Source organism: Camelus bactrianus, chromosome 2 (assembly GCF_048773025.1).
Source record: "Camelus bactrianus isolate YW-2024 breed Bactrian camel chromosome 2, ASM4877302v1, whole genome shotgun sequence".
In the NCBI taxonomy this organism is placed as follows: Eukaryota; Metazoa; Chordata; class Mammalia; order Artiodactyla; family Camelidae; genus Camelus; species Camelus bactrianus.
Genome location: NC_133540.1, coordinates 31,076,616 through 31,098,236, shown reverse-complemented (window position 1 = coordinate 31,098,236; position 21,621 = coordinate 31,076,616). Strand labels below are relative to the sequence as shown.

Sequence of the window (21,621 nt, the reverse complement as noted above, 5' to 3'; positions counted from 1 at the left end):
GAAATGGTTTCTGAGACCCTACATGTCAGTTCAGTGAAGGACAGTGGTCTCTAGAAGAAAGCAGAGGAGAAAAGTTCTGTGACACTGGCTGAGGCAAGCATTTCTTAGCTGCAACGCCAAAAACATGACTCACAGAAGAAAAAAAATCGACTGGACTTTATTATAATTTAAAACTTTTGCTCTTCAAAAGACATTGTTAAGAGAATGAAAAGATAAGCCACAGACTGAGAGAAAATACTTGCAGATCACATAACTTATAAAGGAATTGTATCTAGAATATAGGAGGAACTCTCGAAACTCAAAAATCCAATTAAAAACAAACAATCCAGGTTTTAAAAAATGGGCAAAAGAGTAGAACAGATACTTCAGCAAAGAAGATGCGAAGAAGAGGAATAAGCACGAGAAAAGATCATTAGTCATTAGGGAAATAAACACAAATTAAAACCACAGGGAGACATCACCACACAGCGATCAGAATAGCTAAAACTACAAAGATTGATCATACTGAGAGGCAGCAAGGATGTGGAGCAATCTGAACCCACACACACTTCTCAAGGGAAGGTTCAACTGTCCAACCACTTTGGAAAACAGTCTCGTAAACAATGAAAACACACCCACCAAAGGACCCAGATCTCCAACAGCTACGTATTCACTCAAGGAAAAGAGAGTGACGTTCACACAAAGACGTACACACAATGCTCAGGGCAACTGTATCCGTACTAGTCCCCAGTCTGAGAAGCCACCCAAATGTCCATCAGTAGGTGACGGGACTACCAAAATGAGGCACGTCTTCACGATGGGACACTGCTCAGCAGTGAGTAGGAATGAAGTACTGACATAGGGCAACACCAGTGGATGACTCCCAAAGCAATTACACAAAGTGAAGGGAGCCAGATACAAAAGACCACATGCAACGTCATTCCATTCATGTGAAACACCTGAACATACAAACGAATCTAATTGCCAGAAAGCAATGCAGAAAGCAGCTGGGGAGCAGTAGGGAGCAGGAAAGGTTAAAAAAAAAAAGGCACAAGGAAACTTTCAGAGTGATGGGTCTGTTTGTTATCCTGAGGTGATGACTGTTTCATGGGTGTATAACATGTGTCAAACTTCTCTAATGGTACGCTTTAAATATGTTCAGTTTACTGTGTGTTAATTATACCTTGATCAAAAAAAAATACTAAAAACACATTGATTTACCCTGGGGAATTTTGCAGAAAATCATCATTTATGGGTTGGCCATTTGGCAACTGTTCACTGAGTTCCTATCTCGTGCCGAGCACTGTGCTGGCGGTAAAAACAAGCGAGCAGAAGACAGTTTGACACTGACCACTGGGGTGGCCTCTGGGGGCTCTCCCCTCCTATTGTGCGTAAGGCTCAGAGATTCTGAAAGACTACAGATCAACAAGTGTGAACTTCGGCTGTCACTCTCCTTACGTGCAAATTGCTTCAACATGTATCACCCCTTTTCATGTGTTGTGACCACAACTACATACTCATTTCGCAACTGCCCTTGCGCCTGCCTGAGCATTTGAACAGATAAGAGAATTCATCAAGAATTACACCTCCTGCTCCCCGCTCCTCCCACCCCGGCTCCACGAAGAAGGGCTTTTGACAAAACCAACACAAGAAAGAAACCAACAGAGAAAAGTAACCACGCTCCTGTTCCCAGGGAGAGCGTCCCATTTCAGGCTCTAGTTCCCCTTCTTTTAGTTGGAGTGTGGGAAACATCGTTTGCTGTGTTCTCCAAAGTCATGTTGACCATCATCACGGATTCCCGAGATTTTCCATGAAACTATGCTTTTAGGCCACTGATAATTAGCACAACTATGGATCACTGAATTCACCTTGGGGGGGTTTGACTCTTATCACATGAGAAGCCTGGAGAAAGCAAAGGCCAATGTGCTACACGCTGGGTCTTCAGTGTGAAAACCTGGAAAGGGACATTCTTTTATCAATCAACCCACTCCGCTGGCGCAAACAGATCTCTAAAGCATTATTTCTGTTATTTCAATTGTAATACTATTCCAATATTGGTCACCAATTTTGTCAACATCTTCCTTCACAACACAGAAATATCTGAAAAGGGATTTCTCATACAAACCGTATGGGCTGAACTCGGGCAATACATTTTCCAAAAGCAAGTATGGAAAACTCCCAAATAGAAAAACACTGAATTAGCATGACTGTGTACAACTGTTTTTTTTTTTAAAAGCCAGAACTGGAGAAACGGCTTACAAAGTGAAACAAGAAGCACATTTTCCGGGCCATAAGAAAGCAAGCGCTCCAGATCACTATTTCACAGAAACTGCTAACACACACCTCGGCTACGTCTGTAACTGAGTAAATCAGGAACAAGCTCCGAGTTTACTTTCCATGTTTACACAAGAAAGGGGACTCCTATGAAGAACAGTGACTAGAAAATCCCAAAGTTGGCAAAGAACGAGATGATCCCAGCCGGCCCCAGGACCACTAATAATGTTGCTGAAAAATGCGGTTATTAGATTAACAGTTGTGGAAGGCGGACACTATTTAGGCAATGTGAAAGCACACATTTTCATTAAGCAAACATTTCCTAAATTGCAAGCAGAAAATGGGACACTTGCTTGGACACCTGCGGCAAATCTGAGGGCCTGCCCTGGCCCAGAGCTCAGGGGTTTTGCTTTTAGGAGGTACTTCCATCTGTGGGCATTTGTGGCCCACATTATGAAATTCATTGTTCAGCCGCAGCTGAGTCGTTCACGTGAGAGTCTGGATAAGCCAGGTGTGGACCGCACGGTGAAGTCATCTGCCTGCTGTATTATGGGGATGGCGTTATGATTTAAAGGACTGTATTATACCCAGGAGTGCGTTACCTTCTCCTTATCTGTACGTTTACCATAGGCTTCGATATTTGAAACACTACGTACTGGAAAAGCCACTTACATTTCCAGAACAGACTGGATTTTCTGCAACCTTTCAAAGGTATTCTGAAGAAACACTGCCTTCCTACTCAGTTTCAACTCTTGCTGCCTTCCACTGGATAATTCACCCCTGTTCTTCCCAAAGCCCCAAGAACTTTCTCAGGGTCCACAGTGCGTGGTTGTGGGCCCTCCATTTAAGGCACCAGAAGGCTCTACTTACGTCGTGCATGGAGTCCAGGAGCTTGGTCAGTTGGTAGAACCTCTGCCAGCTCTGCCCAGAGTTGTTGGGGCATTTAGTCACCATCTTCCTCAGTTCTTTGATGTAATTTGTCCTCATTTCTTCAAACGCAGCCTGGCTTTTGAGGCCATCCTTTGGAACTGTGTTTAAGGAATACAGACATGTCAATTTCCAAGATGGAAAACAGCCTTAGCATCTTTGTACTTAAATGGCTTGGAGTATTTTGACGTCACAGGCTCGCACTTGCAGATTGCTCCTGAACCTCAGTTATCGCATTTATGACTAAATATGGCAGGTACAGAACGGTGAGCCCTCATAGACATACACATACAAAAGAACAGTAATAGACCTATTGGGTATATGTTATAATGCGCTTTGCTTCTACAAGCTCGCTTAACCTTGACATCCATCTTCATTGTATTATTCACATTTTACAGAAGTGGAAACTGAAGACTGGAGGTTTAATCACAATAAATAAATGGCAGAGAAAGGTTATAAACCTAGGTCTGTCTCCAAAGCCTGTCTTAACCACAACACTACATTGCCTCATGGCCTGTCGTCAAACTTTTTATGAATCCTAACTTGCCAACAGCTCAGAGGTCGGGAAATACACTTTAATTTTCCAGAAAAACTGGAAGAGCCCCAGACAATCTAAGCAGAGGCTGGACTTAGAAAGCAACATCTTCGTATTCAAGTTCCAATGTCAAAGACACACGGAGAAACTGGCTGTCTACCAGGGGGACTCCGTGCTGCCAATAAGCACTTTCCATTCTCTTTGCTCTGAGGTCACATGACCACCGAGGTGCTGTCACGTGACCACCCAGACACCTGATGGCGAGCCTGTGCACTGGGCTGAGTGTGTGATATGTAACACAACAGAGCTTGGCAGGTGAGGCAAGATCAAAAACTTTGAAAGAGAAGAGAAAGAATGCTCATCTTTACCTTCAGTAAGATAGAAAATTAAGGATTATGTTTTCTTCTATCCTTCTATGTAGTGGCTAGCTTTTCTGGTTAAATGAAAAAAAATCTCACAAAAAATAATACTTTGACATCAGCACTGCGAAACATATCAAGTGCTTCCGTCACCTGCCGGAAGGGGAGGCTCATCCGAGGACACAGGTGAACACATTTTATGGAGAAGGGGCACACCTGCACCTGCGTTCTGGAGGGGGACGTAGGGTAATGTGTCAGCTACAGGTGTCCCCTTTGAAAATCTACGTACATGTTTGCTTTCATTCATTACAGCCCATATGTACTTATGTTTCTGCTTTAACTTTGAGAAATGAAATCACTTAGAACTTTTTTTAGAAGATGAAGACAATAAAAATTCATCTTGTGATATTAATATTCCGAGTCAGAAATTGCTTTCATTTCTTAACTGTACATCATACTTGCTAATTTATCATAACTGGTATAAATAATAATTTTATTGGGCCACCAGCACTTTAGAACGGCTAAGTACATTCTTGAGTGTTATGTGTAACCCTGGGAGTCAGGCACACCACCGTTTCTAAATAGACCCAGTTGTCCTGTATAAAGAGGTGAATTATCTTGTCAATTAGCTTCACACATTATGCTAACACTCTTCTCCTTGAGTTTAACTGTTGAGGCTTTTGATTTGTGGTTTATCTAAGTCTATTTTTGTGGGGGAAGAATAAACCCCTAATAGCAACTGCAGAAATTCCTGAGTCTGCCACAGTGTTAGTTGTGGTTTCAAGTATCTGACATTCACATTCATAAATGTGAATGTCATCCATTATGTAACAAAGAGATTATTTTTTTTCCCTTTAAAATTAAACCCTTGGTTTAAAAGTATAAAAAACATAAAGGATGGAGACAACTAGAATGTTAATAGTAAAACTATAGGTCCACTTTCTACCAAAATTTTAACCCACATATAAACATTTCTTTTAATCTTTTAATTGCTGTATAGTTGACTTATAATGTTGTGTTAGTTTCTGGTATCCAACATAGTGATTCAGTCGTACATATATATACATGTTTATTTATTTTTTTAAGTTTAGAAATTTTACGGAGGAGAAATTGATTTGAGAACTAGGCTCCTGCTTCTTCATTCTTTAACCATTGAATAAAACCTGTCCTGTTCCAGTCTAAAAAAAAAAAATATATATATATATGGAGTAAATCTTTATTTTTTCAATATCGATACTTACAAATGTCATACATTAAAAAAATCACCTAAGCTTAGCACAGCGTGACTCCATGTCACTACTGTATTTCAGTGCTATTTGGGATAGCTACCAAGATGAACCACAGGTCGTCATAGTCCTGATAGCTGTGTTATCAAAAGTTCTCAAGATTATGAACAACCTGTGTCATGTATTACTTGCATTTTACTGCTGGGATTGAAATATATTGTACCATTTTCCCAGCCAGACATTTCAGAAGTTGAAACAAACCCACAAATAAAGAGAACTTAGGCAAAACCTCAAATTTTGGAGGTCTGCCCAGATTTTCTGAATTTACTTATTAAATGCAGCAGGGCGGCTGGAAACCACCCAAAATCTATGAGCTGGAGAGGAGCAGAGACAAAGGGGTAGAAGAGGGTCTGCCCTCCTTACTCTACGTGAGCAAAACGGAAACGATCTTTTCTTGGTGTCACTGCTGGAAAACTTTCCTGATAGACTGGACATCAGGTGTGTGATCTGACATTCTAAATAAGAAGAAACATTTTCATATGTTCCATCACAGATTATTAAAAGAAGCATACTGAAGCCTGCAGTTTTCATGATTCATAAAACTCTTTACTTCTGTTTCCCTGCTTTTTTATTTTGCTTTTTCTGCATCTACAAAAAAACAGCACTGTGCTATTTGGAAGCTAATGAATTGATTTGGGAAGTTTCAAAATGATCTCAGAATTGATTATAGGCTGACTGATTAAATGGATGTAAAAGGATAAGACATCGATTACAATTGAGTGGTCAAAATTGATAAAGAATTAGTATCACACGCATTTTTAGGGAAACATTTAAATTCTATCGTTCATTTGATATAATTAGTTTTTTTAATATTTTTCTAGGACTCATGGTTAATAACATAGCTTGGAAACGGGAATAAAAATCACTGTCACTGAACTGAAAGATCACATTCCTAAAGTTTTATTCCAGAATGGATAAACTGGACAACTCAGAAACCTTGAGGAACAGTGGGGAGGGTAGAAGGGCCTGGCTCTCCTGACCCTGCAGACGAGGGGCTGGAAACAGAGGTCCCTGGACATGGGCTGAGTGGACAGTGAGGAATGGTGGGGCCTGCGGCAAACTGGGGAGAGCACGGGCTGCCCTGTGCAATCAAATTCAACAAAAATAAAATAAGACTAGAGGCCTAAAGCAACCTTGAAAACCTTGCCAGCCAAACAAAACACAGCTGTGAAGTGCAGGCCGCCCTCCCTACCAGGCTGCTGAGCTCTCCTGCTGCTGGAGTCCAGCCAGGCCTGCTCGCCCTCCCAGATCCCTGCTGCGGTCACGTGCCCCCAGCCTGCATCCCGCCCCTGCATTCCTGCTCTGGGGGGAATGGGAATCGCTGGCAGCCAAGGCCAAAGCCCTGGGTTTGAGTCCTAACTCACCAAGGAGACTGGCACAGATCACACCTCGTGCCTCTGTCTTCTCCACTTCAGAAGTCAACTCTCAATCCTGCAGGGTTGTTTTGGGCATTAAATTCGATAGATGGAAAAACACCTTGGAAACTGAGAGATGCTAAACACAGTAGAACCAGTACTGACCCACATCTGCTGCTGCCATCTCCTTTCCTGTTCTACCCGACCCAGGCTCAGCCTTCCCCAGCCCAAGCCCCTCCTTGCTGGAAATAACAGCTCTTCTGATCCATTCTATCCTTAGTACTTGGCTATGGACGCCAGTTTGATCCAAACGACTCTACTGAAAGCTGCCCCTTCTTTAGCAAAGCTGTTAGTCCCTGGGCCAAGGGGGGGGGGTTGGGTGTGTCTCTGGATGTTCCTTTCGGCTCCCAGGTGGTCACTCAACAACCTCTCCTCCTTTGAAGCCCACACCACTTGCCCCAGCGTCCTTGATATCCAGAACACGTCTCAGTTTTCTAAGTGGCCACGACACCTGGCTCTGAGACTTCCTCTCCATCCTGCCTCCTGCCATCATTCTTGGTCCCACCCTCAGCGGAGGGGGGCTCCTTCAGAGCCCTACCCTTCCGTTTGGCCTGTGCAGAAGCACTCGGCATCCTCGCCAAGCTAATCCTGCCCTCCCTTGTCCCTTCTGGCACCTTATGCCATCAACGTTTCCCCTCTCATCCTGGGTTCCAGCTGCCTAAAAAAGCTTCCCATCAATCTGCAAGTCCCTGGCTGTCTGGTCAACCCCAGCAGGCTGCTGTCAGTGCTCTCAGCTTTCCCTGGAAGCTATGCTGTTAGTCATGCCCCTTTGGAAACCTTTAACTCTTGGCTTCCATCACTGGCCTCTCTCCGCGTTTCTCTGCCTCACTGGCAGTTCCGTCTGTCCCTCAGCCTTGGCCATCCTTTCGTGGACTCAGCTGGATCTTTCTTCTCTCTGTGCCATGGCACCCCACTTGCCATTCGAGTTTAGACTCCAATTTTCTACAAGGTTAATTTCAGGTATGTATCTCAATACCCAAACCTGTCCTCTGAGTTCAAGTCCCCCAGTTTCCCCCTCTTTCGGTGTCTTTATTAGGTTGCCTCTGAAAATGAACCCATCCGAAAGACGAGTCATTTTATGCTCCACAAAATCTGCTCAAAGTCCCAACATTAGCACAGTTCTCTTAAGGGTTAACACTACTACCATCCCAGTCGTTTCTCCGCGCTCTGAACCCGGGTCACTTCTGACCCAGACCATTTTCCTCTCCTCTTCTAGTCAGTGGCCAAGGCCAAGTCTGCGGTGTTGCTTGAATGCATTTGCTGCTGCCCATCACACCACTGACCAGACCATCACCATCCAGACTTGTTAACAGCCTCACAGCAGGTCTCTGTGCCTCCAGTCTGGCTAAATTCTCTGTCTTTGCCTCTCTCCCTCTCCTTTCTGTTCCCTTTCCATCCAGTCTACTGCCAGATACATCTTCATCAAGCCATGAAGTACGGCTCTGATCACGTCACCCCCACCCCACCCCGCTCAGAGCCTCTGGCACCCCACCCCTCAGCTCGCCTGATAAACACCAGATGTCTTCAAGGGGCATGAATCTCCTGGTCCAATCTACATCCCAACCTTATTCCCCTCTCCTCCACAACCCAACACGACCCGAAGCGCCTTGAAAAATTAATACATAAATAAGATAAAAAATTAAAACATTAACAGGAAAAATAATACCCCAGAACCAAGGGCTATTGCCTTGGTCCACTTGGCCCCACTGCCACGCTCCCTCGCGCCCTTCCTGGCCGGGAAGGCCAGCTCGCGCCTCAGATGCAACCCCTCACCCTGGCAACACTCTCCAAGATGCAGCTGTGTCACAAATCCCTCCCCGAGGCCCAGAACGGAGCATGCTCTTCCCTTCTCTGAGCCCCCATGACATTCCTTCTCTGCATCATGGTAGACAATCCCTTTCCACAATGTATTAAAATTACCTTGGAATTTATCTTGCGGTAAAACTGCCTGGGGGTTGAGACCGTGCCTCATTCACCGGGGTTCCTGAACTGCCCCGCCCCACCATACACATAACAGACACTGAACAAAGGCTCCGTGGTTGGAAGGATGAAGGAATCAAGGCAGATGCCCTTCGGTCCTTCACACTCTGCAAGTGACTTGGTTCATCAAACACCAAAGCCCTCCTCCCACCTCCTTATTATTATTATTATTATTATTTATTTATTTATTTATTTATTTATTTATTTATTTATTTTTTTTATAGCAACTACCTGACACTATAAATAGGCTGCTCTCCTAAAGGGCGGGTGATGTGACAATGGAGGACAAGTGCCAGGGGGATGTCAACTTACTTGTGCTCAGCAGCAGCAGCACTTTCATTATGGTGTACTCCTCGAAGGTGAGCTGCAGCCGGACGAACTGAAGGCTGATCTGGTGCATGCCCTGGCAGAGCTCGTACATAGCAGACTGGTGCATCTTCTCCCTGCAAAGGGAGAGCAGACACGTCTGAGAAGGCGGGGCCACGGGCAGACCCCCACCAGCAGCCCAAGGCAGCCTAACGAGAGATCGGAGTCACAGGTCTGCTTCTGGCTTCGATGTGGAGCAAGCGAGCACTGGAGAGACACATTAGCTGCCTCGCATGGGGATTGGTAAACTGCGTCTGGACCAACACAGCCAGCTCGTTCAAGTGCACCCTCTGAGAATGCATCAGAAGTACTGAAACCAACCTTTTTCAACGCATGCCATTATTTCATTTCATGTCAAAAGTGGTAACGGGGTGGGGGGGGGAGGGTATAGCGCAAGTGGTAGAGTGCATGCTTAGCATGCACGAGGTCCTGGGTTCAATCCCCGGTACCGCCATTCAACAAACAAACAAACAAACAAACAAACCTAATTACCTCCCTTCCTCCCCCAATAATAATAAAATAAATAAAAATTAAAAAAAAAAAGAGACAACATTTAAAAAGGTGAGAGCCTCAAACAGAATCTCCCTGCTTAAGGGAGAAAGTGACTTGGGGGTTTGCACGATACCTACATGTGTCCATTCAAACAACCCCCCGAGCACCCAATCCACGGGTTTCCATAAAAACACACATCATATGACAACAGGCATCATTACTGTCTTTCTGTGAGAAGTAAGCAAGGCGTCATTTAGCTTTTCAGATGTTTTCCCTCAAAGTAATAAATGTCCTGGGAGGCCTGGGTAAGTACTGTTTTACGATGATGAGAATAATCAGTGAAACAGAGACGACTAGTGAGAAACGGGACAGGACTTGACGAAGGTGGAAAAGCAGGCTAGGACGGCTGATCTATTTCTAAGAGTGACTGAAGGCAGGTCTGTAGGAAAGCAACCCTGTGACACCTCTTCCAGGATGCACTCCTGGGTTCAAACGGCAGAAATCTCTCTCATCTCCAGCCTGAAAGCGCTTTGTAAAGAACCCGTCGAGGAACACAGAGCATTCTGCTTGGTATTACTGCTCCATGTCTTTCCTTTCCCATAGTAAGCTGGAAGCTATTTTTAATTAAGGAAATATTTTTAAAACATACACGCACGCACCAACACACACAGAGAATAACAGCAGGAGCCCGTGGGTCCACCCTCCAGAGTTAACAGTATAAATAAATGCTAATATCTTTGCCATATTCGCTGCAGATCTTTAAAAATTAAACATAGCTGAGTTCAGACCTACTCTGTCTCCCTCCAGGTCCCCATTCATCCTCCTCATTTGAGAAGGGAGCCACCCTCTTTGGGAGATTTCTTCCCCAATGTGTCTATTTTACACACGCGTATGTATGGATAAAACAGTACACAGGACTGCTTTGTCTTCTGTCAACTTGAAATTAGATTTGCACATCCCTCTGCAATTTCTTTTTATTCAACGCTGCAATTCTGCGATGCATCCATTTTAACACAGGTAACACTAAGCCAAGCCATTCTCGCTGGGGCGAGTTTTATTTGTTTGAATACATCACGGTTTACTCATCCATTCCACTCTGGATGGACACCTGGGTTGTTTCCTCTTTACTGCTATTAGAGATGATGCCCTAGGGACATCCTTGGGCATTTCTCTAGGATACAGGACAAAAATAGAACTGCTGAGTCACAGATGTGTGCACATCTGCTTACATTCCCACTAGTAGATGAGATGATTCCCACATCCCACCAATACGTGTCATTATCCAATTTACATTTTTCTGCCGTCTGACGGGGGGTTGAAAGGGTGGCCCCACTGTTGCTTTTATTTGCATTTCCACCATCACAAGAACATTTCTTCACGTGCTTTCTGAACAACTTGGGTCTCTTCTTTGGTGATTTGTCTCTTCACATATTTATCCTCTTTAAGCATTTTTTTTTCTCCTATCACTAATCGCCTCTTTATTCATAATATTATTTGCCTTAAAAATTTTGTCTGATGTTAATATTGTGTTAATATTATTCCTTCTTTATTCCCTCCCCCCGGTTCTTCCTTTCTGTCTCTTTCTTATGCTCTCTCTTTAGGATTTGCCTGGAATGCCCTTGTAAAAAAATTCCTTGTTTTCAAATTCCCCACATAATTATATTTCACACATGTTGTTTATAAACAACAAAAAGCTGGATTAAAAAAACTAAGTGTCACTGTATTATAATAGCTCAGTTTAATCTGTTTTCATTTATCATGATCACTAATATATTTGGGTTTTTTCTGCCATTTTAACTCTCTCCCCTCCTTTCCTTCTTTCTTTCTATTTTCCTTCCTTTTAAGATGGATCCAGCTCCTTTTTAAAAAAATTTTTATTTTTTTTATCAAAGTATAGTCAGTTTACAATGTTAGTTTCAGGTGCACAGCAAAGCGATTCATATATATACACACACACACACACGCACACACTTTCTTTTCATATTCTTTTTCATTACAGGCTATTACAAGGTATTGAATCAAGTTCCCTATGCTATACAGCAGGTCCTTGTTGTTTATCTATTATATATATAGTAATGTGTATCTGTTGATCCCAAACTCCTAATCTATCCCTCTCCATCCCTTCCCTTCTGATAGCCACAGTTTTAAATACAGGAATTTGGGTATCTGTCTTTGTGACATATCTCCCCGGGTGCAGCTCTTTTTTTTTTTTTTAAACCTTCTTTGTTCCTCTACTGGATTTAGAAGGTATACATTCTATTTTTCCCCTTAAAATAATTATTAAGTTATAAACTTGCATACTTAAAGTCTAAAGTTAGTTGACAGCTTTTCCATTGAACAGAAAAAAATACTCAGAGTCCTTCATCTTTGGTCTGTGCCCCATCTTCCTTCCACATCTTTAGTATTTAAATTTCAGCTTATTTTCAAATCCCCCCGAAATTAGTTTCTTCCTCTCTTACACATCCATACCCCATATCTGTTTAGAGTTACTAATGTGTTTCTCCGATCACCACAGTTTCTTGCACTCTATTCTGTATTACTGGATTCCATTTATTACTTATTGAAGAATTTTTTTTTTTTTTGGTAATTCTTTCTGCAGCACTCAGTCACTGAATGTTCAAATCTTTCAGTCTTCATTTGCCTACGAGTGTCTTTATTTTATCTTCATTCCTGAATGACAGTTTAAAACATTAAAGATTTCTAGTGTGACAGGTAATTTCCCTCAGTACTTTGAAGATAGTATTCCACTACAGCTGGCTTTCACTGCTGCTTTGGGGAAATTTCTTGTTAGTGGAACTGCCAATGTTTTTGATAGGTAGGGCACCTGCATTTTCTCTTTGGTGGCTTAAAATTTTTTCCTTTTTAATTTTATTTTTTAAAAGGGGGAGGTAATTAGATTTTATTTATTTAGTTTTTTTAAATGGAGGTACTGGGGATTGATCCAGTACCTGGCTAGGCACACACACTCTACCACTGAGCTATACATCTCCCCCTCACCCATCCCAGCCATTTATTTTTGATGTCTGCAGTTTCAGTGTGAAGGACCTAGGTGCAGACTGACTCCATTTCTCCTGCTCAGAACTCAGTATCCTTATTTGATGTGAAGGTGTAGGTATGTCTTCAGTTCTGAAATGTTCTCAGACATCATTTCTTCAAATACCACCCCTCCTCCATTCCTGCTATTTTTCCTTTTTGGGCTCCTATTAACTGTGTTTTGGACCTTCACACTGTGTCTTCCACATTAACCTCCCTTTCACAGTTTCTATTTTTCCTTCTATCAGTACTGCATTCTAGGTGATTTGCTCAGATCTACTTTCTAATATTTTTTTTTCTGTGTCTAATCTGTTTAATTCTTACAGTGTTTTAAGTTTAATGTTTTTCGTGTCTACGTGCCTAGAAATGTTCTATGTAGTTCTTAACCATTCCTGCTATTTTCCATGAGATACTTCTTACTTTTTGGTTATTATATCTCCTTTCTCTAAATTACACTTTACCTGTTGTATCTCTTAATGCTTTTAACATGTTTATTTTATAGTTTCCTCAAATTTTTTACATCCATTTTTGGGAATGCCAATATGCAAATCTAACATGTATTATTTCGCAAATATTGTTTTCTGGATGAATCCCAGGGGCACTGTCTTGTGGAAGGGACTCTATAGGAAGGTTCGGCATTGATAACCATCAGGGGTGTAAGTATTTCACTTGTCCTGGACCAGCTTTATGCTAATTTCTCAGCTTAAATGCTTTTCGCAAAGCTTGTGTAGTGTGTGTGTGTGTGTGTGTGTGTGTATGTTAATGGAGGTACTGGGGATGAGGCTAAGCGTGCACTCTACCACTGAGCTATACCCTCCCCCAAGACTTGTGAGGTTTAAATTTAGACTCCGCACTTGATATGGTGCAGGTCTGTGTTTCTTATTTCTTTCACCTTCCTTGCCGTGAACCTGGTCTGGCTGGCTGGCTGGCTTACGCTTTCCTGTCCTTGTTAGCAGACAGTAAAACCTTTGCCGAGCCTGGCTTTGTGCACAGGGCACCACTTCAGGCCACAGCCTTGCTGGAGTCTACATTCTTGTCTCTCGTTCCTGTTTGTGTTCTAAGACCCACCCCTAAAGCCTTTTTCTACATCCAATAGTTTGTGGGCCAAGTGTAGATTTAGCTCCAAGTTAAACCACTCTGGCTGTGCATTCCCTGTTCTTGCAACCTGTTTTTTTTTTTTTTTCTTTTGAGCTTGGTTATATATTTAAGACTTTTTAAAATGCAAAATTCTATGTGTTTAGAGGGAAAAAAAGGCCCAGTTCAGTAGCACCATTCTGATTGCTAACTAGAAGCTTTTTTTTTTTTAACATATACTAAGATTTTTTTTTAATTTCATTTTTTATTGAAGTATAGTTGATTTGCAGTGTTAGTTTCAGGTGTACAGCAAAGCAATTCAGTTATACATATATATATATATTTCAGATTCCTTTTTCATTATGTTTTACAAGAAATTGAATATAGTTTCCTGTTCTATACAGTAGGTCCTTGTTGTTTATCTATTTTATATATAGTAATGTGTTATCTGTTAATCTCAAAACTTCTAATTTATTCCTCCCCCTGCCCTTTCCCCTTTGGTAACCATAATTTGTTTTCTATGTTTGTGAGTCTACTTTCAGTTTGTAAATAAAATTTGTATCATATTTTTAAGATCCCATAAATAAGTGATACCATACAATATTTGTCTTTCTCCATCTGACTTACTTCACTTAATAAGATAATCTCTATGTCCATCCATATTAATGCAAATTGCATTATTTCATTTTTTATGACTGAGTAGTATTCCAGTGTGTGTGTGTGTGTGTGTGTGTGTGTGTGTGTGTGTTTGTGTGTGGGTATCTCTACATCACATGTTCTTTATCCATTCATCTGTTCTTAAAAGGCAAGACATGTGTCTGACTAAACCTTTGTGAATGTCAGAGTATGCTAGACAAGTGCCATGTGTCCATCTTTGCTCCAAAATATTTCATGAATGAATGAGAGAGAAGAAACAAGGAAAGAGGATAAGTGAAGACAACAAAATGAACGCCACACATACACATACGCATATGAGAACCATGATGAGAGAGAGGTAATACTGAACCTTTACAGAAAGTAAAAGCAAATGGCTCATGCAAGAGATAAGGCATCTGTGAAGCTCATGAAAAGCTTCTCCAAAAAACGAGAGATTTAGATTGTAAAATGGGGTGTAGTAGATTGCAAACCAGGACATCTGTGGAATATAACATGACACACATTTGACCCTCTGTTGTTTAAAAAGTACACTCCAACGTTCAACAGCAGCACTATTTACAATAGCCAAGACAGGGAAGCATCCCAAATGTCCATCGACAGATGACTGAATAAAGAAGATGTGGTATCTGTGTGTGTGTGTGTGTGTGCACGCGCGCATGTGTAAAATGGAATATTACTCAGCCATAAAAAATAACAAAATAATGCCATTTGCAGCAACACATATGGACCTGGAGATGGTCATTCTAAGTCAAGTAAGCCAGAAAGAGAAAGAAAAATGCCATATGATATCACTCATATGTGGAAACCTAAAAAAATTGACTTAAATGAACTAATTATTTATAACTTAGATGACTGATTTCTTGAATATGAGTAAGCCCATCTGACTGTCCTTTATGATTGGATTACCACATTCTGTTGATTCTTATTTTGTAGTTGGCTTTATTCCTCTGATAACTATGTAACTTTAAAAAGCTAAAGCTCTAAATTGTTCTTAGAAACAATGAACAGTACATATATATAAATTTTAAAATGGCTTTTTATCTCTCAGTGAGTTGCTCTCCCTAGAATAAACTTTGTTTCCAAAAAAAAAAAAAAAAAGCGCACTCCTGAGCATTTGATCCCCTCAGCTCCTCTGTGCTGAAGGCAGAACCGGCACCTCTGGCTTTGCCACAGTGGGGCCCGGAGATGCGCAACCCACCAGCCCCTCAGCGGGCTGGCTTTGTGAGCTGCTCATTGTGTCACTTCTGAAATCCCGGTTTATTATACGTAAACTTAGGAATTACTCCTAATCCCTGCTTTGTAGAGATGTAGGGACCAACAGTATGGAAGTCCTTAAATTACAAAGCACTGTATGAACGTTCCACTTTTGTCACTGTTGCGGGTATCATGGAGAGAATAAAGATTCTTGAGAGACCAATGATCATTTTGGTTAAAACAGACTAAGAAATAATCAGATTCTTAAAAATGACTTTCCAGGAGAATAATACTGTGTTCTGGTTATTATTTTTCTACATAGGATAGTAAATCCAGAGAAAAACCAGACAGGATGCAAATTTTTAGGAAGGCAGACATGACTTGCCCCCAGTAGGATGCGAACTCAACACCTCCATGTCAAAGTGTTTCTGTTATCAGTTAGAACGTCTCCACCTGGATAAAAGGTTAAAGAGAGACCTCAGGTTCTACTTGAAAACAGATTAGAAAGTTAATGTGTAACAACACACCTAAAAAAGCACTTTTTGTCACTTCAACATGAAAGCATCTCTTTAACTCTTTCTTGAGGTATTATTCTCTGAATAACCTCCATCATTTTCATAGCTATCATTTATGCAGTGCCTACTGTACCCAAAGTTAAACTTTGTCTCGCCAATTCTCACATCCTTTGTACAGAATCATCCTCATACTCATGATAAGGAAATTTAGGCACATGGTGTAGCTGTGTACCTAAACCCAGGGTTTTTTTTTTTTTTTCTTCCAGACACATGACTTTTCCTCTCTCAATGCTGCTGGCTCAATTGTTTATAGCTCTTTTCTCCAGAGTATTTCTCTACACCTATAAAGAGATATCTGGTACTCATATGATTTGTTATTATGTTATTATTTTTTGCTCCCCATTATGTGGCAAGATTTTGTGTTTTCAAATTCCATTGCCGTTGCCATGGCGTGAAATTGAGTTCTCTAAATGAAGAGTACTGTGTACTCAATATAGCTTGAAGTTTCAAGAAAATAGGCCATCTTAAAAACACATCTTACATCCCATTATTTTTGCACAATTAGATTAAATGCACAGAAATGTATGTCCAAAGAAGTTGAAACAAGGAGAGTCTTTTTGGCACGAAACTGGGATTAATTTTGCAGCATTACTTCACAGAAATACTCTGCCCCATGCTTTTATTCATTTAATAATCTTACCTTGTTTTGATTAAAAAATATATAGACTACTTTGGGAAAGAAAATTCGTTTAATTCTTCTAAAAAATAAAAGTAAATGCAAAAGTCACCCTTGAACCCGCTGGGCTAATGTAAAGGAAGCAGGAGATTTTGGGGGTAGGAAATATTCCTGTATGAAAGTGGACGTCAGACCTGAATAACTGACAGTCATCAGTCTCTAGTTCTGAACCTGGACACACATTATCCATTTATAAATGTCATCTCATTTGCAGGAACAGAATAAACTCCACTTCCAAAGAAATAAATACAACAGCCAAGAGAGACCCAGGTCCAATTCCAAAGACCTGGAGTTAAAATCCACGAGCATGATAGTTCTAAAATATTTTCAAAGAAACTCTTAAAAAAAAAAAGAAGAGAAGAGAAACATTTCAATAGTTTTGTCCTTTTCTCAAACTAGGAAACCAATTGTCTTCATAGAAACTCCATCCAGTCCTTGCTTAGAACACCCATTACAGTAAACTGCAATCACAAGACCATTTGGAAATAGTTTAAAAATATTAAAATAATCTAGTATCTCTAAACCTGATTCACTTAGAACAAAAGTGAATAATCAAAAGAGTTAGAAAATACTTTTTTCCAGGCTTCCCAGAGAATTTAGGGTTGGAAATGGAATTTATTCACATAAGAGTAGGAATCAGAAAAAGGCCCATTAAAATCAGAGTGGGAAGGGCATTCACAATTTAAATAATTGGTATGTTAGTTGCCTGCTCTTAATGTTGTAGCTAAAAGATCTGAACAACTTTTGTATCTAAAGAACTCATGTTCTCTTGCCATGATTAAATGTTAACAATGTTGTTCTATTTCACATTATGAGAATGGTCCACTGAAACCATTGCCTAGTGGCTGTCAGAAGGAACACTCCTGCTTTGGTATTTAAGTACTGGCTTACCGAAATACTGCTAACAAAAGTATTCGAAAAGCTTAGTTACTCAGTTATCTGGAGGTCCATATTGGAGGCAGCTGATTTGGGAAATTACTACCCCAAACTAAATACATTCCTGGAATCATATTCATGTTCTGTTCTGACAGAACTAGACATTTGATAAGCCCAAACCACATAACATTCCAGCCTATGGAGACGTTGGGAGCTCAAAGAATTAGCCAGAATACCTCCAGAGACTCCTCATGCTGTGACCATCAACAAGGAGAATGCAAGCCAACTTCTATTTAAAGAATTTCTGCAAGAATTGAAAGCAGGGTCTTGAAGAGATATTTGTGCATCATGTCCATAACAGCACTGTTAACAATATCCAGAAGGTGGAAGCAACCCAAGTGCCCATCAACAGATGAATGATAACCAAAGCGTGGTACATACATGCAGTGAAATATTACTTAGCCCAGAAAAGGAAGGATATTCTGACACACGCTACAACATGGATGAACCTTGATGACATTATGCAACGTGAAATAAGGCAGTCACAAAAAGCCAAATACAGTATGAGTTCACGTATATGAGTTACCTGGAGTAGTCAAATTCATAGAGACAGGAAGTAGAATGGTTGTTACCAGGGGTTGGGGGTGGGGGAGGTAGGGATTTGTTTACATAACAATGTGAATATATTCGACATCATTGAACTATGTAGTTAAAACTGGTTAAGATGATAAATTTTATGAGTATTTTATCACAATTGAAAATTTTTTAATTAAAAAAGAAAACACTTGCAAATCATATGACCAATAAAGCTTTAATATCCAAGATATATAAACGGCTCATACAACTCAATATCAAAAAAACAAACAACACAATTAAAAGAAGGGCAGAAGATCTGAATAGACATTTTTTCTAGGGGAGACATGGCCAACAAGCACATGAGAAGATGCTCAATGTCATTAATCATCAGAGAAATGAAAATTAAAACTATAATGAGCTATCACCTCACACCTGTCAGAAGGGCTGTCATCAAAAAAAAAAAAAAAAAACCCACAAAGAAAAAATGTTGGCAAGGGTGTTGAAAAATGGGAGCCCTTATACACTGTTTTGGTGGCAATGTAAATTGATGCAACCATCGTGGAAAACAGTATGGAGGTATCTCAAAAAACTAAAAATCAAACTACCATATCATCTAGCAATTCCACTGCTGGGTATGTATCTGAAGAAAATGAAAACACTAATTTGAAAAGATACATGCACCCCAAAGTTCATAGCAGCATTATTTATAATTGCCAAGATATGGACACAGCCTAAGTGTCCATCAACAGATGACTAGATAAAGACAATATGATTTATATATACAATGGAATACTACTCAGTCATAAAAAAGAATGGAATTTTGCCATGTGCAAAAACACAGATGGACTTGGTGGGTATTATGCTTACTGAAATATATCAGACAGAGAAAGACAAATACGGTATGTTATCACTTATATGTGGAATCTAAAAAATAAAACAAATAAGTGAATATAACAAAACAGAGGCAGACTCACAGATATAGAGAGGGGAGGAGGGGAGGAGCAAGATAGGGATGGAGTAGAAAGAAGTACAAACTACTATGTATAAAATAGATAAGCTAAAAATTGTGAATCAGTCTGTTGTATACCTGAAACTTAATATAATGTTGTACATCAACTATACCTCAATTTAAGGGGAAAAAAAAGGGAATCCCTGCAACCCATGATCCTTCCTGCTATACTTTGATAGAGATTAAGAAACTAAGATTTGTGTTTAATTCTCTTAGGGTTCAGGTTTTTCATTCATTCCTCTTCTAATATATAAAATATCTCCTTTCCCCTCTATTTTTACTACTTGCCTTTTGCCTTTTTGTGTTTTGATAGATTTTTAGTCTTATGGTGTCCATGTTTTTATTGGAAGCTGTGCTAAATGCTTTTTGAAAGCAGGAAGAGTGAAAATTCTTTAATAAGCCATAGTTTCAAAAAGGCAGTCTGAAACAGTTCCTTAAAGGCCTGTCTGCTGTAGTTTTGGTACCCTAAGGGGGGAAGGGGAAATAGAACTACCTTTATCACTCCTTTCTCTTTCCAAGAACTCACATTTAATAACTGCAATCCTTTCACACTGGCTGGTTTTATAAATGCCACAGCACAAGAGGTCCCCGAGTCTCCTACCCACGGGAGCCTATGAAAGGTACATGACATTTTCAAACTTAAGATCCTTTAGCAATACTGCACCAAACTGTACCTCTGCCACCTGCACATCTTTTATGTGTGTAAGGCATCACTTTATTTAGTAAGGACCTAGAAAAATAAACCCTTGAAATATTTCACGTTAGCCCTTGGATTAATAGGCAGCTCTCATCACCTGGAAAGTCTGTGTCCTTTTTTCTGGATAATAAGGCACTTATCTTTCTATGATTGATTTTTGCACAGTGCATAGGTCCAAAATTATGAGTGCTAAATAATTATCTGATAGCTACAAAGAACAGGTAGATCCAATGGACTTCACAGATTTTGCTCTTCAAATATAAATATAACAAAGAAAATCAGTGCTCGTTGAGGGTTGAACTCTTTGAAATCTCTAGAATCTCCAGGAGTCTCTTAATAAACCTGTTTGCGAACATGCTCTTACTTCCATAAATGTGTGTGTGTGTGTTACACTGCTGTAATGCAGAAATAGTGTCAGTCTTACAGCAGAGAGTTACATAATTTGAGTGGTGTGGTGTACACAGATAATCACAGCAGCTCTGAAGGACCAGACCTTACATCTGATACTGCAACCACATCATTATGTCTGAATAAATCTAACATCTTGTTACATGGTCAGCATGACAGATGGTCCCCGTCTCAAGCTTGTTATTTTCCTAAAAACAGCATGCAGAAACAGTCCTTTTTTTAAAAAAAAATCTTAATTAGAATAAAAATGACCTCAATTTGAGCATTCAAATTATTCCAGTTTATGGTTTTTAATTTTTTTTCAGAGGCTTACTAGATTTTTCCTTAACTGACAAACAAGATACATCCGTAGGAGGACCATTTTGCCAGCTGCGGTTTTGACGTCTGTCCATTTTGATAGTATTTACATCATTTATTAACAGCCAGGGGAGAACTCAGCTGCTTAGGAATCGCTAAGGTTGTCTGTGGTTTGCTTTACTGGACTTATGCGCCACAGGGAGTGGCGTCCCAGGGGTCCTCATGACATTCCCGTATTCTCTATTAACTTCACATGGTCAAGACTAGTAATAGTTAAAGGCTAGTTCAAGGGTTTGTTCATTACCTTAATTGATGTTCCAGAAGGGATGTATTTCATAGAACTGCCCTTGACCTAAGCATCACAATTTCCACTGACCTTAATGGCTGTTACGCAGATCAAAATAGTAATATGTGACCATCTAAACATCTAGAAAGGGCCTTTACCACTGACAGGCCTAGAAAACAATTTTCTTTATCATACATTTTATACACAGTTCTTGGTAAAACATTTTTCTGTGCTTTTGATTTTTAAATACTCATCTAGTTAGCATCATAGTTTCTTACACAGCTTGCAATAAAACATTCCTCTGTACCTTAAATTTTTAAGTACTTGTATAGTTATTACAGTTTCTTTTGGGTCCAGGCCACACGTTTTTCAAAGAAGAAAGAAACCTCTATGTTTATGTAGCCATAACCCATTGTGAAAATTCAGATTTCAGAGCAAGTTAAATTAGGGGCACTGGTGATAAGTCACACGGGAAAAATGTTTTGGCTTGACCAAAGGTTTAATCTTAGCGTTCACTGCACTGTGAATTTCTGCAGGTCAGTTACAATATAATTCACTTTGAAAAGTGATTTCTAAGCAACTTTCCATGACGCTATGTATTGTATCCTGTGAGCCACTTCCGTCCCTGGGATGTTTGACTAAATCCCTCA

At 40.3% G+C, this 21,621-nt stretch overlaps 1 protein-coding gene across 6 annotated transcripts in view; it reads right to left on the bottom strand.

Annotated features, from left to right (window-relative positions):
- The window catches only part of NR3C2 (nuclear receptor subfamily 3 group C member 2), a 331,046-nt gene that overhangs the window by 27,842 nt on the left and 281,583 nt on the right, over positions 1 to 21,621 (bottom strand). For all 6 annotated transcript variants that reach the window (XM_074377623.1, XM_074377630.1, XM_074377640.1 and 3 more), the window contains 2 exons: positions 9,068 to 9,198; positions 3,124 to 3,281 (listed from right to left, as the gene is read on the bottom strand). In XM_074377623.1, the coding sequence (XP_074233724.1) occupies positions 3,124 to 3,281; positions 9,068 to 9,198 (289 nt within the window). The remainder of the gene's footprint in view (positions 1 to 3,123; positions 3,282 to 9,067; positions 9,199 to 21,621) is intronic.